Source organism: Chiloscyllium plagiosum, chromosome 6 (genome assembly GCF_004010195.1).
Source record: "Chiloscyllium plagiosum isolate BGI_BamShark_2017 chromosome 6, ASM401019v2, whole genome shotgun sequence".
Classification (NCBI taxonomy): domain Eukaryota; kingdom Metazoa; phylum Chordata; class Chondrichthyes; order Orectolobiformes; family Hemiscylliidae; genus Chiloscyllium; species Chiloscyllium plagiosum.
Genome location: NC_057715.1, coordinates 97817972 through 97835418, shown reverse-complemented (window position 1 = coordinate 97835418; position 17447 = coordinate 97817972). Strand labels below are relative to the sequence as shown.

General features: G+C 41.1%; 1 protein-coding gene across 1 annotated transcript; it reads right to left on the bottom strand.

The window, feature by feature from the left end:
* Nucleotides 1–12940: 12940 nt before the first annotated feature.
* LOC122550860 (mid1-interacting protein 1-B-like) lies at nt 12941–15360 on the bottom strand. Its single transcript, XM_043692212.1, has one exon. The coding sequence runs from the start codon at nt 15312–15314 to the stop codon at nt 14901–14903; it is 414 nt and encodes a 137-aa protein (XP_043548147.1). The 5' UTR covers nt 15315–15360; the 3' UTR covers nt 12941–14900.
* Between the last annotated feature and the right edge of the window lie 2087 nt (nt 15361–17447).

Genomic DNA, 17447 nt, shown 5'->3' with positions numbered 1-17447 from the left:
TGTCCTGTTTTGTTTAATCCTGATATTAAAGGAGAGCACATTTTAATGCAATCAGGACTAGTTTTATTCAAAAAGCAGAAAGATGGTTATTGATCTCTGATCCTTTTGTGCAATGTGGTAATTTTGAGGCAGACAGTAAATAGATTATTGCAATGCAGTTTAAATAACCTTTGAGAAATTTTGGCTGGAAATGATAGAAATTTTGGCTGGCACTCAAACAATCTATTGTACCTTTAATATAGTCTATTCCTGCTTAACATTTTTAATATCTACTGTCCCATTTTTATTAAGTGCTATATAAATGTTTATGGAAATTTGACACCTAACCACATGGAAATATTAGACTAGGTTCCTTACAGTGTGGAAACAAGCTCTTCGACCCAACCAGTCCACACCGACCCTCCGAAGAGTAACCCACCCAGACCCATTTCCCTCTAACTAATGCACCTAGCACTATGGGCAATTTAGCATGGCCAATTCACCAGACCTGCTCATCTTTGGACTGTGGGAGGAAAACAGAGCACCCAGAGGAGACCCACTCAGACACGGGGAGAATGTGCAAACCCCACACAGACAATCGCCCGAGTCTGGAACTGAACCTGCGGCCCTGGTACTGTGAGGCAGCAGTGCTAACCACTGAGCCACCATGCTGCCCCATATTGATGCATATGAATAAAAGTTTTCATCAAAAGGTTCATTTTAAGGAGTGAGTTAAAGGAATGTACAGCTTTGACCTCTGATCATATCAGTTAAATCTGAGTTGCTCAAGAGACTAAATTTTAAGCAGATATTTTGAGGGTTGCAGATTTTGTTCCTCTAGCTGCAATGCCAACTTCAGTTATGGAGAGTCCTCCAGGCCAGAATAATTAAATTACATAAAAAGGCTTCTCTGCTGTGTCAACTACTTAATGTTTGAGCTAAAATGAATATCTTTATTCACGTATGAATTTATAGATTAGGAGCAGAAGTAGACCATTTGACTGCTGACTTTATAGAAGGTAAGATTCCTGAATATTGTAATCATTCAATGGCACTGAGTTTAGAGCACTAACGGTCAATGAAAATGTAAAATTAAAGTGCATGGGTTTGGGGCTAGTTTACAGACATGGAGAGAGTGGCAGCCAGTGACTTAGAGGCTACAGTTGGGATCAGTGCTTATACATAGTTCTGTCATTTAAATATATGTTGTGAACAAAATGTAATATCTCCACATTTGTAGATGACACAGAGCTGGATAGGAGGGTGAATTTTGGGGATGCAGTGATGCTTCAGTAGCAGCAGTACGTACTAATCTACAAGATGCACTGCAGAAATTCATCAAAGATCCTTAGCACCTTCCAAACTCATGGCTACGACCACCTAGAAGGACAAGGGCAGCAAATACATAGAAATACCACAAACTGCAAGTTCCCCTCCAAGCCACTCACTATCCTGACTTGGAAATACATCGCAGTTTCTTCAGAGTCGCTGTGTCAACATCCTGGAATTCCCTCCCTAAGGCCATTGTGGATCCACTTACAGCACGTGGACTGCAGCAGTTCAAGAAGGCAGCTCACCAGCACCTTCTCAAGGGCCACTGGAGACCGGCAATAAAAGTGTTGGCCAGCCATGGGTGCCCACATTCGCAAGTGGGGGAGAAAAGTATTGTCAGGTTGACTGAAGGTGCAGTATAATGTGGTTAAATGTAAGATTGTTCGCTTTGGTGGCAAAAACAAAAAGGCAGATTTTCTGAATAGTGATAGATTGGGAAAGGAGGAGGTGTAACGTGACCTGGGTGTCCTTGTACACCAGTTGCTGAAGGTAAGTATGCACATATCGCAGATGATAAAAAAGGCAAAAAGAGTTTATTGGCCTTTTTATAGTAAGAGAATTCAAGTACATGAATGAGGAGGTCTTGCTACTATTGTACAGTACCTTGGTGAGACCATACCTGGAGTATTGTGTGTAGTTTTGATCTGGCACAGGATGTTCTGGCTATGGAGGTAGTATAACGAAGGTTTACCAGACTGATTCCTGAGAAGGCAAAACTAACACAAATCAATTTAAAATTATATTCACTGGAGTTTAGAAGAATGAGGGAATTACCTCATAGAAAACTATATAAAATTCCAAGACTAGACAGGGCAAAAGCAGTTCCTGATGACCAGGGAATCCAGAACCAGTGGTCGAGATCTAAGCATGTGGGGCAGGCCACTTCGAACTGAGATGAGGAGCAAGGTCCTCACTAGTGAGTGGTGAGTCTGGAATTCTCTGCCACAGAAAGCATTTGAGACAAAAACATTGAATGTTTTCAAAAAGGGGATAGATATAATTCATAAGGCCTAGGGTCAGGGGAGAATGTGGAGATAAGGCTACAGAGTTGCATGATCAACCATGATCGTGTTATATGGTGAGCAAACTCCAAAGGGCTCAATGGCCAACTGCTGTTTTTTGGTTTCCAAATGGTGTAGGCTGAATTTGGGTATATTCCCTGCTGCTTGGTTTTCAATCTGAGCTCAGTTGAATAGGACGGTGCAGAGTAAAAGCTATGATTATTTCCCAAAAAGGAAATGAAAACCGGATGAGTTAAAACTCCTACTTCCAAGCAATAGAAGGGAGTCAAAACATGGCTCCACTTGTCTTGTTGTCTAATTTACAATGTTGATGCCTAGAATCTGAGTCCTAGCAATAGAGAGAATCTATTCAGCGCATCAACTCCATGTTAATTCTCTTGAAAAATAAAACCAGCTCCGCTCTCACTAATCCCAGAACCCTGCATGTTTATTTCACTTGAGTTTTCTTTTGAAATCATTTACCAATTCCACTTCCATCCAACCATTATCATTACATTTGCATAATGAATTGCGTTGGTGTCCCAAAGGGAAGCCTCAAACAGAATTTCACTTCTATTAATATTTTATCTTGCTACTGATCATAGCTCCTACAAATGATTTTGTTAATAGTGTGCTCCAGGTGGATAGATTTCCAGGTTTGATAAGCTTCTGTTATGCCTTTCTCCCATGTTGCAAAATTGCAGGATATGTGCCTACAATCACCTTGTCATGAAAATATCTGGAAATGAGTGTGCTTGTGATTGCCAGTTGTACTTTATCAATTGCATGAATTCACACTGGGATGCCAATTTGGAAAAGTAACTTTGTTACACAAATACAGGTAGTTCTTACATAGCGCAATGGTTGTGTTCTTGTGCAACCCCAAATTTTGAAAAATCCAGCTTTAGAAACAGCACTTAGTGTTGGTGATGTTAAAAGTTCAGTTTCGAAACTATGTCCCGAATTCGTCAATCACACCACAGCAAATTTGCGTTAACGGAATGCCGTAATAGCAGAATAGTTTGTAGCTAGAGACAGACCTCACAATGCACTGCTTTCAGCATATGGGTACTGGTCATAGAGCATTAGGAGCAAGCCACATATTGGATCAGATATGGCTGACATATGGTTGAATTTGTATGATGCATATTTCCAGCATCTTCCATTACTCTTTTACCACCAATTGTCAGAGGCTGGGAATTCTACAGTGAGCAAATTACCTCCTGACTTCTCATAGCTTGTTCGCCATCTACAAGATGCAAGTCAAGAGTTGAAGAAATAATCCCTATTTGCCTGGATGAGTGCAGCTCCAATACTGTTCAAGAAACTCTGCCATCCAGAATGTTGTTTAGGCCACTTTTCGAATACTGCATGTAATTCCGAGCTCCTTGCTTCAGGAAGGATGTCGTGAAACTTGAAAGAGTTCAGAAAAGATTTACAACCATGTTGCCAGAGTTTGAACTATAGGGAGAGGCTGGATAGGCTGGGGCTAGTTTCCCTGGAGCATTGGGGGCTGAGGGGTGACCTTATTGAGGTTTATAAAATCATGAGGGTCATGGATAGGGTGAATACCCAAGGTCTTTTCCCTGGAGTGGGAGAGTCCAAAAGTAGAGAGCATAAGTTCAGGCACAGCAGGGGTTATACATTGCTGTGGCAACAACACAATGGAGGTGCACGGAAATTGAGGAGGGACAAGTGTGTCTGCAAGCCTAGACTAGCAGCAACCTCTGGCAGCCGCTGAACAGCCTCCAAATGAAACTGTTGGAGCAAAGAGACTCCTGAGGATATGGAGGTATGAGGCCACAGACTTTCACCCTCAATTTCATCTCTTTAGTCCAAAACTAGATCGCATAAGTTGAGGGTGAGAGGGAAAAGATTTAAAAGGGACCTAAGAGGCAATTTTTTCACGATGGTGGTGCAAGTAAGGAATGAGCTGCCAGAAGAAGTGGTGGAGGCTGGTACAATCACAACATTTGGGTGGGCATATGAATAGGAAGGATTTAAAGGGCTGTGGGCCAAATGCTGGCAAATGGGACTAGATCAGCTTAGGATGTCTGGTTGGCATGGATGTGTTGGCCTGAAGGATCTGTTTCCATGCTGTATAACTCTGTGACAAAGTAGCCTGTTTGATTGGAATCCAATTATACTGACTTGCAATGTTATCATTTAGAAAATGCACTCAACAATTCACCATAGCTCCTTAGATAGCACCTTCAAAGCTTTACCAGCTGGAGGGACAAGAGTGCAAATCAAGTTCTCCAGGTCACACACATCCTGACTTGGAAATATATCACTGTTCCTTCTGACAAAATATGGAACTCCTTCACTAATAGGACTGTGGATTTACCTACACTACACAGACTATGGCAGTTTAAGATGGCAGTTCAAGATGGCATGTCATACCACCTTCCTCAGGGCAGTTAGAAATGGGGGATCATATTGGCCTAGCCGAGGGCAGCCATATTTGATGACTGAGAAAAGTTATTAAATTTCATAACCAGTTATGCTGGGGTTTGAACCTACAGTAGCTATCTAGGATTTCTATCCCATATCCTAACCAATATACAACGCTAAAGTTTAATTAAAATCAGTGATGCCAAACACTTCCTTAAAAAGCTAAACTATCAAATTGTTTTACAGATGCTGTTATTGACAGATTTGAACATTAACAGCCATTCATAGAGTAAGAGATGTACAGCACGGAAACAGACCCTTTGATCCAACTTGTCCATGCCAACCAGATTCCCCAATCTAATCCAGTCCCACCTGTCAGCACCCAGCCCATATCCCTCCAAACCCTTCCTATTCATATACCCAAGCAGATGCCTTTTAAATGTTGCAATTGTACCAGCCTCCACCATTTCCTCTGGCAGCTCATTCCATATGCGTACCATCCTCTGTGTGAAAAGGTTGCCCCTTGTGTCTCTTTTATATCTTTCCCCTCTCACCCTAAACCTATGTCTGCTAGATCTGGATGCCCCCACCCCAGGGAAAATACTTTGTCCATTTATCCTATCCATGCCTCTCATGATTTTATAAACCTCTGTAAGGTCACCCCTCAGTCTCCAACACTCCAGGGAAAACAGCCCTAGCCAATTCAACCTCTACCTATAGCTCAAATCCTCCAACCCTGATAACATCCTTGGAAATCTTTTCTGAACCCTTTCAAGTTTCACAACATCTTTCCAATAGGAAGGAGACCAGAATTGCACGCAATATTCGAACAGTGGCCTAACCAATGTCCTGTACAGCCGCAACATGTCCTCCCAACTCCTGTACTCAATACTCTGACCAATAAAGGAAAGCATAACAAACGCCGCCTTCACTATTCTATCTACCTGCCATTGTTGAAGTCAACTCAGCTATCAGCAGCTTTGAATTATTTCACAAAAGATTAAGCAAATAATTTAATCCTTTCAATTATTTTAGCTTTCCAGGTCTTTCAAATGAAAGGCAAGCAGACATTTAGAAATAGGAGCATTCTTCCTCAATTTCATTATAGACCCAACTTACCATGACATCTTTTCTGAATATATGAAAAGTAACTGACCTTTACATTCAACAAATGTTTCAAAATGTATTGATGTCTTTAAGAAGGCATCCTGCCAAACAGATAATGAAGGACAATTTCTCAATGGATAAATAAAAGTTAAGTGGTCACTTATGTTTGAATATGCTTAGGCTGTCAATCAGATCATGACTGTGGAAATCTGGTGTGAAAATTCAGAGATTGCAGGGATGTTGATACTGAGCAATACTGGTATGACTAAATATAGGGAAGCAGATTGGACTAGTTTAGTTTGGTTTTATGGTCGGAATGGTCTGTAGAAGGGTCAGTTTCCATACTGTCTGACTATGACTGCTTTTTTCATGCAATACCAAATCAACTCATTCAAACCTTTGTTAGTGTAAATTGTAGAAGCAGTTTTGAGGATGATCTTTCTCTCAAGACAACTTTACAGAGGAATTCAATAGGAGAAGTCCTATAGACCAGAAGATAACATTCTCAATTTCAGTCGTTAGTCGTATAGAATGTGTAATTTTAAAAATGCAAACAAACCGACCTCTGTAGAATCACAGAAAAGGAGATTTTAAAAATCAGGCAAAAGTAAGGAATTCTGTATGCTGGAAAGTGCTGAGACTCACGAACTTTATTCCTGTGTGTTTTACCCAAGTTTCAAACTAAAATAGAAGCAGTAAAAATGTGTACACTGGAAGATATGCAGTTCTATTTTCTATGTAATAGGAATTTAGTGCTGACATCTGTATCCAAAGTACACTAAAAAGGAATTTAATTGTAATACACTTATGATACTCCTTTGTATTTCTGCTGCCAATGGCCATATTAGTCTGAAACCACCGAATCTTAATTGATATCAGAAGATAATCCGACTCAGGCCAAATTAGTACTTGGATGGAAGACTGTCTGCATATGCCATTGCAGTAGGAAGTCTCTTATGGTGCACTGGTAGTGTCTTTACCTTTGAACGAGGAGGATGGAGTTCAAGCCCCATCTGCTCCAGAAGAGTGTAATTGCATCTCTGAACAGGTTGATTCAAAAATGTCTACATTTAACAAAGTGTAAGCTGTTCTCAGCAATGCGGAAATACAGTGTATGCCATTGATGCCTTTAAGTATGAACTCTACACTATTCTCATCACTCCATTCCAGAAAAATTGGCCCCCCCTTCAATGCTGAATTTTTTCATTGACATTGAAATTAATTGAATTTATTGTCACATGTACCGAAGTACAGTGAAAAGCTTTGTCTTGTGAGCAATACAGGCAGATCACAGAGTTAAATAGCATAGATAAGTTAATAATGGGTAAACAGCAGCAAAAACCAAAACACAGGTACAGGCAAATGTTAAGAGTTTGTGAGTCCATTCAGTATTCTAACAACAGTAGGGTAGAAACTGTTTCGAAAACGGGTGATGCGTGTGTTCAGGCTTCTGTACCTTCTCGATGGTAGAGGTTCCGAATGCAGGTGGCCTTTCCTTGACAGTGGGCCTGGTAGATGGATTCTATATATGGGGGGTCGGCGTTTGTGATTATCTAGGCTGAGTTCACCACTCTCTGTGACCATTTCCGATCTTGAATGGTACAGTTGACATCCAGGTGGTGATACATCCAGACTGAATGCTCTCGATGGCGCACCTATAAAAGTTGGCAAGGGTATTCACCGTCATGCCAAATCTTCTCAGTTGCCTGAGGAAGAAGAGACGTTGGGCCCTTGTAACCAGTGCGCCCACATGAAGAGTCCAAGAAAGCTTGTTGTGGATGACCACTCGCAGGAGCTTGACACTCTCCACTCATTCCACCTCTGTGCTGTAAATGTGTAGGGAGACATGAATAACATCTCGCCGAAAGTCGATATGAGTTCCTTGGTTTTGCCAGCATTGAGAGCTAGGTTGTTCTCAGTGCACCATTTTTCCAGGTCTTCCATCTTCCATCTGTAGTCTGTTTCATCGCCATCTGAGATTTGACCAACTATGGTGGTGTCATTAGCAAACTTGCAAATGGCAAAATGGCATTAGTCTGATATTTGGCGACGCTGTCATGGGTATACAGCGAGTACGGTACAGGACTAAGTACACACCCCTGGGGGGCTCCAGTGTTGAGTGTTAGTGATTCAATCTTCACTGATTGTGATCTGCGGGTCAGGAAACTGAGGATCTAGCTGCAGAGGGTGGGGCTTAGTCCGAGATCACTAAGTTTAGTAATCAGTCTCGAGGAGATGATAGTGTGGAAGGCTGAACTGTAGTTAATAAGTAGGATTCTTATGTAGCTGTTCTTGGTGTCAAGATGTTCTAGGGAGGAGTGAAGGGCAAATGATATGGCATCTGATGTGAATCTGTTGGTCCGATAGGCAAATTGGATTGGTCAAGAGTAGTGGGGAGGCTGGAGTTGATTAATGCCATGACCAGCCTTTCAAAGCACTTCATGACCACTGAAGTTAGGGCCACTGGGCGGTAGTCATTGAGACATGCTGCATGAGCCTTCTTAGGCACAGGGATGATGTTGATCCTCTTGAAACAGGCAGGGACAGTGCCTGCTGCAGGGAGACGTTAAAGATGTCCAAGAAGACCTCTTCCAGTTGATCTGCACATGCTCTGAGTGCACGGCCTGATACTCTCCCTGGTCCCATCGCTTTCCTTGGATTCACATGAAGGAAAACTGATCTGACCTCTGATGCAGTGACTGTTGGGATAGCTTCATCAGGACTAGTCGGAATAGGTGTTGCCTCTCCGCTGAAATTCTGCTCAAAGCGAGCATAGAAGGCGTTGAGACGATCTGGGAGCGATGTGTCATCGTCTGCTATCTTGCACTGTTTCTTTTTAGAACCTGTGATGTCATTCAGTCCTTGCCATAGTTGCCGGGTCTGTGTCTATAGTTTGGATCAATATTGGTCCTTGGCTGTCTTAATGGCTCTGCGAAAGTCATACTTAGATTCCTTATATCTGAGTGGGTCTCCTGATCTGCAGGCCTCACAATTGGTTTTTAGCAGGTTCTGTATGTCCTGATTCATCCAGGGTTTCCTTTTGGGGAATACCCAGATTGACTTCCTCGGTATGCAGTCCTCCACACACTTGCTGATAAAGTTTGTGATGGTGGTGGTGTATTCATCCAAGGTACCTGCGGATTGTTTGAACATGACCCAATCCACTGATTCCAAATAGCACCAGCACTGGACCTATATCCGCGAGGGGGGGTCACCTGTTTGAGCTTTTACCTATAAGCCGGGAGAAGAAACATGGCATTGTGGTCGGAGTTCCCAAAATGAAGGCGAGGGATGGAGCGGTAGGCATCTTTCACAGTGGTGTAGCAGTGGTCTAATATGTTCGAACCTCTGGTGGGGCAGGTAGACGTCCCACCAGACAATCACTAGACGTCACTCTAGACAATCTAATGATTACATGTGTACTCATCAATATCAGTAGTGGCAGAAATGATAACTGCACAGTTTCCACATCGCAGTTACCCTTGTTTGAGTTACATGTCAGGTAGGAGAAAGTGAGGACTGGATTAGTGGTGCTGGAAGAGCACAGCAGTTCAGGCAGCATCCAAGGAGCAGCGAAATCGACGTTTTGGGCAAAAGCCCTTCATCAGGAATAAAGGCAGAGAGCCTGAAGCGTGGAGAGATAAGCAAGAGGAGGGTGGGGGTGGGGAGAAGGTAGCATAAGATGAGGCGTTCTTCCTCCAGGCATCTGGTGGTGAGGGAGCGGCAATGAAGGAGGCCCAGGACCTCCATGTCCTTGGCAGAGTGGGAGGGGGAGTTGAAATGTTGGGCCACGGGGTGGTGTGGTTGATTGGTGCGGGACACATGGAGGTGCCTGAACCGCTGTGCTCTTCCAGCACCACTAATCCAGAATCTGGTTTCCAGCATCTGCAGTCATTGTTTTTACCTCGAAAGTGAGGACTGCAGATGCTGGAGATCAGACTTGAGAGTGTTGTGTTGGAAAAGCACCGCAGATCAGGCAGCATCCAAGGAGCAGGAGAATCGATGTTTTGGGCAAAAGTCCTTCATCAGGAAGGGCTATTTCTAATGAATGCCTTTTGCCTGAAACATCAATTCTTCTGCTCCTCAGAAGCTGCCTGACTTGCTGTGCTTTTCCAGCACCACACTCTTGATACTGAATTACATGTCATCCTCACCGTGCTAAATGTGATAAAATTCAAACTCAAAATTGGTCATCCACAAAATGCTGGGTTTTATCAGCAACAGAATTGTACTCCAGTGCAATCTACAACCTCATTGCCTGGTAATTCCCTCTCTCTACCATTACAATCAAACCAGGGCATCAGTCCTGGTTCAATGGAGAGTGCAGGTAGCCATGTCAGGCCTTTTCGATCATTTTCTGGTTTTATTTCAGATATGCAGTGAGCTAGCTAATGCAAAATTCAGACTTCAGATTTTCATTGTTTCAAAGCAGATTGTATTATTGCTTGGCAAGTACACCTCAGTTTTTATAAGACCAGCAGTAAATTCAAAACATGGTTCAAAATTTGCTCTGAAGTTCGTACGAGGCCCCAATCAGCTCGTTTTTGGTTAAAGTGTTCGCCCCATTTTGAGTCTATTTATCACTGTGTGTACATTCCCCTGTTACCTGCAGAAGAGTTTCTCTAAATCCTCCTTATTCTTTTCAGGTTTTCAATTGATGATTTTCCATTTCTGGTCACCCAAGTGCAATAGACTGTTCTCCAATGTCTTCCAGATGGTTTTAAGCAATGTTTGTAGGGCTCTCCATTATTTTATTTCATAAAAATCTGTTTCCCCAATTTGGAGAGAGCTGGTAACATCACCAGTGGTTGCACATCTCTAACTGCAAAGGCAACCTGCTGGCTACAATCTCAGGAAGCTTTTCCAGCTCGGAACCTCCAAGGATTGTATGATGCTTGCATTAGTGATTTAGTTTTTGGTGCCATAGGCTTGAAAAAAATAGCTTACAGCAGTCACAAAAGGTTAATATTCACATGGATTTGCAAAAGCTTACAAAAACATTCTGCTCAAACAGGAATTTAAATGCAAGCATCTATCTCAGCACTGATTAAGTCAAAGAAGTTTTTAATATCTATCACCACATTCCAAACAACATCACCATTCAAAATCACAAAAATATTATTTGGTCATCATCTTACTGTTTTCTTTGGAGGCTTACCGTGTGCAAATTAAATACGATGTTTCCTACATCACAATGCTGACTACATTTCAAAGTACTTCATTGTTGTGAAATGCTTTGTGATGTGTTGAGGTTCTGAAAGCCTCTATCAATGCAAGGACCTTTTACTTTTACAGTGTGATACAAGTTTACCCTTTAGGAGATTTAGGGTAGCACAGTGGCTCAGTGGTTTGCATCGTTGCCTCACAGCACCAGGGACCTGGCTTTGATTCCACCCTCAGGCGACCATCTGTGTGGAGTTTGTATATTCTCCCCCTGCCTGCATGGATTTCCTTTGGGTGCTCCAGTTTCCTCCCACTGTCCAAAGATTAGGTGAATTGGCCATGCTAAATTGCCAGTGTGCAAACTAAGTGGGTTAACCACGGGAAGTGCAGGGTTACAGGGTTTGGGGGGATGTTCTGGGTGGGAAGCTCTTCAGAGGGTAGGTGTGGACGTACAGTCATAGAGTCCTACAGCATGGAGACAAACCTTTTGGCCCAAACTGGTCCATACTGACCAAAATGTCCATCCATGCTAACACCATTTCCCTGCACTTGGCTCATAGCCTTCTAAACCTTTCCTATCTTATGTATTTGTCCAAATGCCTTTTAAATATTGTTAATGTACCCACCTCAACCACTTCTGCTGGCTACTCATTCCATATATGTACCACTTGATGGGCTGAGTGGCCTGCTTCCATGCTGTATGGATTCTATGATTTCTGTCTTTAAGAGCCCCTGTGATTAAGCAATTATCTTTAGCTCCTTTAATCCTTCAACATATTTCATCCAAAAAATTAATTATGGCTATTTGACACGCTAACGTTTAGTTGCACCTAATAGTTTATAACTTTTTAATTTGGATGTGCTGGTATTGGACTGGGGTGTACAAAGTTAAAAAAATCACACAACACCAGGTTATAGTCCAACAGGTTTATTTGGAAGCATTAGCTTTGGAGTGCTGCTCCTTCATCAGGTGGTTGTGGAGTATCTTACGGTCTTATAAGGTGTCTTACGATATACTCCACAACCACCTGATGAAGGAGAAGTGCTCTGACAGCTAGTGCTTCCAAATAAACCTGTTGGACTATAACTTGGTGTTGTATGATTTTTAACTTTATACATAATTTATAAGGTAGTCAGCTTCTGATTATTTTGTGTTGTTGTTTCCAAATTTAACTGCTCCATTTGTCATGCTACCTCTTCATATACATCGACCAGAAGGATGTTATTTCGATCTTTTCATGAAGATATAATAGAGTGTCTGTGTGCTATTTGGCCAATACCTACAAGTATTGGGATGATATTTTCCAATGAAATTATGATATTGTGTTGGATTTTATAAAAAGGGGAAAACTTACCTAGCAACAGTTTTTGCTCGTGATGATGATGCCAGTAATACTAATGAACCTTTGTGTGCATAATTTGCCTGTTGTGTTTCCTATATCACAACACTTCAAAGGTATTCCAGTCCACTCTCCATTGTCTGTCCTGTTGAACATAGCCAGAATTTCCTGTTTTTATTCTATTGCCTGTAAAGCCTTTGAGGTTGAGAAGGTTGATGTTTACTCCCCATTGCAGTTCCTATGAGCTTCTTCAGTTTCTGATGAATGTGCCACCTCTGTATAATTTCTCAGTATTCCTCTCTTTACTGTTGTATTCATCTTCTACTTTCAACAATAATTATAGTATTCAACTATCGGTGGGTCGATTTGTTAATTTTACTGCTTGTTTTGCTCAGCTTAGCCTACCTTTGCAAAGATCCAGTCATTACAAGTTCAGGCTTTGAAACATTCAGAGGCATTCCCTCCTTTCTATAAGAATCCTGAATGTCTGACATTGCACACAGTTCTGTGATATCATGTGCAACAGCAAAACTTATATCTACTTTTATTGTCATTTTTATATCCATGTACTTTGGGCTTTTATTTCTTCAGAAAAACTGAATTAATATTAGACAAAAAACTTGGTTCACATCATAAACTGCTTTATTGCACAGTCGGGTGAAACAGACAGAACAATAGGAATGATCCAAGTCACCTAGTACAACTTGTGGTCGCATAGTAAAACAGTTGAAAGGACTAAAATGCTTCCATCATTATTTAATTCAGAAACACTAAAATCATGAAGACTGAAGGAGGGATGACTTGCATTTATATAACAACTCTCACAAGCTCATAATGTCCAAAATCTATTTCTCTAGAGTTGGCTAAGGGGCATAAATTGACCAGGACACTGGGGCAAATTCCTATAATAGCTCTTCATTGAAATAGTATCATAGGATCTTTTACTTTTACATGGTATAAACGTAAACACAGAAGCAAGTAGTGAGGAATTGAGGACCATACAATGAATCTACAGAGGGATATAGATTGGTTAAATGAATGGACAAAACTAGGCAGATGGAATATAATGTGGGAAAATATGAGGTTATGCACTTTGACAGGAAGAATGGAAGATGCGAGTATTATTTAAATGGAAAAAGACTGCAGGAAGCTGTAGCACAGAAGGATTTGAGGGTCCTTGTGCATGAATCACAAAAAGCTAGCATCCAAGCAGGTAATAGGAAATGTAAATAGACTGTAGGCTTGTGTTTCAAATGGAATTGAGTATTAAAATAGGCAGGTCTTGCTAAACCTATACATGGTATTAGGGAAATCTGCCTGGAATAATGTGAATAGATTTTGTCCTTTTACCTGAGGAAAGATATCCTTGCCTTAGACGGAGTTCAGAGAAGGCCCACAGATTCTGGGTATGGGCGGATTTTCTTATAAGGAGAGGTTTAGTAGGTTGGGCTTGTACTCATTGACATTTAGAAGAATGAGAGGAGATATTTTTAAAACATAAAAGATTCTTAAGGGACCTTGACAGGGTAGATGCAGCGAGGTTATTTTCACTTGAGGGAAAGTCTAGGACCAGAGGGTATAATCTCAGAGTAAAGGATCACATATTTAAGACAGAGATGAGGAAGAAGTACTTCTCTCAGAGGGTAGTGAAACACTGGAATTCTTTACCACAGAGAACTGTTGATGCTGAGTTGTTAAATATATTCAAGGCTGAGGTAGATTTTTAGTTAGCTAGGGAACCAAGGATTATGGGGATAAGCAGGAGAGTGGATTTGAGGATGATCCAGGTCAGCCAAGACGTCATTAAATAGCAGGGGGGACTTGGTGGGTTGAATGGGCTTATTTCTAATTATACATCTTATGGTGTCATGGGCATTTAATGTGTCAGCCAAAAGATGATGCAAACACTACCTTGGGGAGTCAGACCAGAACGAGACCTGAATCCACAGCCCATTGACTTGGAAAGGGTACCCACTGAATCATGATTGGTACTTCAAGAAGACCCATTTCGCTGAATCCAGAATAATGAGAGTTCTTCTTCCCCATTTTTTTCAGTGGCAAAAGCAATCCAGAAACCTAACACTGTAACAATATTGAACAGAAAGGCATAAAAGTGAAGAAAAAACATATTCTAAATACTCAGTACAATTATATTGGGCCATGTATGGGAACAATGGTTTTGTTCACATTGATACAAATCACGTACCATTAGGAAAATAATGCATGTTGTAACAGTTGAATCGGCCATTTTCATCACAATGTTTCTTACAGAAGAAAGGTTTCATCAGCTGATTTTAAAATTCATAAGTACTCCACACTTTTAGTCTTCCTGTCTTTTGGCTAGCAAAATAAGTACAGTTCAAGTGTCCTTTCAAAACATTTGTTGGTACTTTTGCAAATACAAGCCCAATGGTGCATTCTGGATCATTCCCAGCACACTCTGCAATTGGATACTTGTAAGGTGTTTTTATTTTGGTCTTTGTTAATGGCCAAGCAGAAATGTTACCTTGTTTTCTGCACACTCTTTCATTTCAGGTTGCTCATTCTCAGATGAGCAGTTACTTTTCTCTTCTTTGCATCAAAACTATAAAGACAGTCCTATCACGTCCTCATATCTGCTGGTCAGCATGTTAGCTTTTTTGGTCAGTGAATTCAACACAGTGCAGAGCCCCTTCACATGGACATAGAAAAGTGTCTCTAAATTTGCCTCGTCTTCATCTTCCAAGTTATAGGCATCATTGATTTTTTGTTTCAAATCTTCAAGGGGCAGACGACCGCTCTCCACAATGTTTTTGATGGATTTCAGCTGAATATAGCATTCATACAAGTTCTGCGAACTGACTGAGGCATCTCTTCCTTCATTTTGATCCTCCAAAGCGATGTCTTGAAGGAGGCTGGGAAGCATGATTGTCTGCTCCATATTCCTCACTGCGGATGAATACTTGCTCATAGTTGCAACAAGGAAGCTCGTTTGCTGTTGAGCAATGAAGGACTGCATATTGTCTGGTGTTGAGACAGCTATACAGCTGGAGCCGTGCAGCAGTTCTGGAGTCAAGAGGAGGAAAGAGTACGCTCCTGGGATTTATGTACTAATCAGAAATGGTACAATGTTACTTCAGTTCAACCTGGATATCAGGTCATTTTCAAAAAGTTCATGCAAACATAACAGATTAGTATCTGATAGGTCCATGTTTAACTTGTGTTATTTTAGGCGTGCAACCATCCACTGTATCAACTAAAACTGCCATTGACTTCAATAAATTATTTGCTTAGATATTACATTGACCGCTGGATCTGGAACAGTAAATTTCACAATAACATAGAAGTGGTGTGATTCATTGGTATATGTGATAGGCCGCCAGCAAACCTACAAATGTTAAATATTTAACTTCATTCTGTAGGTCAGGGATATCTTGAGCAAATCTGGTTTATTTTTTAGTCTCAAAAATCATTTATGGAGATGGTTGTTTTTAGTCTCAAAAATCATTTATGGAGATGGGAATTAGAGAATTGAATTGAATTGAATTGAATTTATTGTCACGTGTACTGAGGCACAGTGAAAACCTTTGTCTTGTGAGCAATACAGGCAGATCACAGAGTTAAGTAGCATAGATAAGTAAATAACAGGTAAGCAGCAGCAAAAACAAAAACACAGGTACAGGTGAGTGTTAAGAGTTTGTGAGTCCATTCAGTATTCTAATGACAGTAGGATAGGAAGTGTTACAAAACCGGCTGGTGCGTGTATTCAGGCTTCTGTACCTTCTCCCCGATGGTAGAGATTGTAGAAAATCATTGCCAAGGTTACACATGTTCTAATGTTAAAGTACCTATTCGAGACAGCTCAGGGAATCCTTGATGGACTCGACCTGTAGCCTCTCTTGGTTCGTCCCGGAGATCTTACTCTGTGGTAGTCTGGAATATTAAACTCTTACAAACAGTTTCGTTTAAATTATTACCTTTATTTACCACTGCCATCAATGTTACAAAATAACATAGCTACCTACAAGCCAGGCTTGAGCTAAGGTTCTAAAAACCTTTAGCAGAGTAGCAGCACCAGCTCTTACCCCTAAGACCTTATTGCTGCAAACAAGCTGTCTTTGTACAGAAATTGGTATTAAAATTACAAAAATGCCACATGTCTTTAATCAGATAAGCAGCACTAAAATGGCTGAAGTTTGCAGAGGAAGAAAAACTTATTGACAGGTCGGTGTACGCTTGACTATTTAAGCTATGTGCACATCAAAGTGGGAAACCTTGATCCAGCCAGGTCCCAAATGGCTGATTGCTTTGGTTAAATAACCTTCCCTTTTCACAGTACATCATAATGAGGGACTGGTCTAATTTATGTGGTAAGGTCATGAGGTAACCTCGCTCAGCTAACATGTTCAGTATCATTGTCCTACAAAATGGCTTTTTCTTTTAAAATGCAACTTAAATTCATTACATTCCTGAATCTCAGCTCCAGAGAACAACACACAAATATTCAATCCATGACAAGCCAGTGTTCACTCAAATCAAACCATGAAGGGTTCATCTTTCCACCAGCTTCCGTCCTCTCTCTCTCTCTCTCTGTCCCTTTAACCTTTCAGTCAGTGAATGTAATTTACAGAAGAATGTTTTCTCTCTCACTCACACACGAACATCTTCCAACTTTCAGCCTTCGTGTTTTCCTAACCTGTAAGGGTAATGAGACATTCGCTGCCCAGAGCACTCAAGATGAGGGAGCTGAGCTTCATAAATTCAAATCTGCTCAGTGTGGTATACATGAAAATGTATCAGGACTGTTCTATCACATGCATATTCCATTCAGCTTATTAAATTACAAGTTCTTTTCTTATTGAGTATGAGTTTTGTTAAGAGTCTTCAATATAAAGATAAATTTAGTTATCTGACACCATACTGTGAAATATGCATGCCTCCAGCCTCCGGCATGAGAAGGAAGTACTGCCACACATTCCACAAATGAACAAATGCTATCATCTTATTTACACCGATCCATTGACACTAAGAATAAATGTCCCCAATTCTTCTGAACAAGCACTTTCCCACATTCTCTGCAGCAAATGTGTCACATCTAAAGTTACACGTTTTCTCACTAATCCCAAAAGAAATGTCTTTTGAGGCTTCCAAT

Bases quoted from the DNA above. Each gene is read 5' to 3' on its own strand.
- LOC122550860 (XM_043692212.1), bottom strand. From the start codon at position 15,314: ATGCAGTCCTTCATTGCTCAACAGCAAACGAGCTTCCTTGTTGCAACT.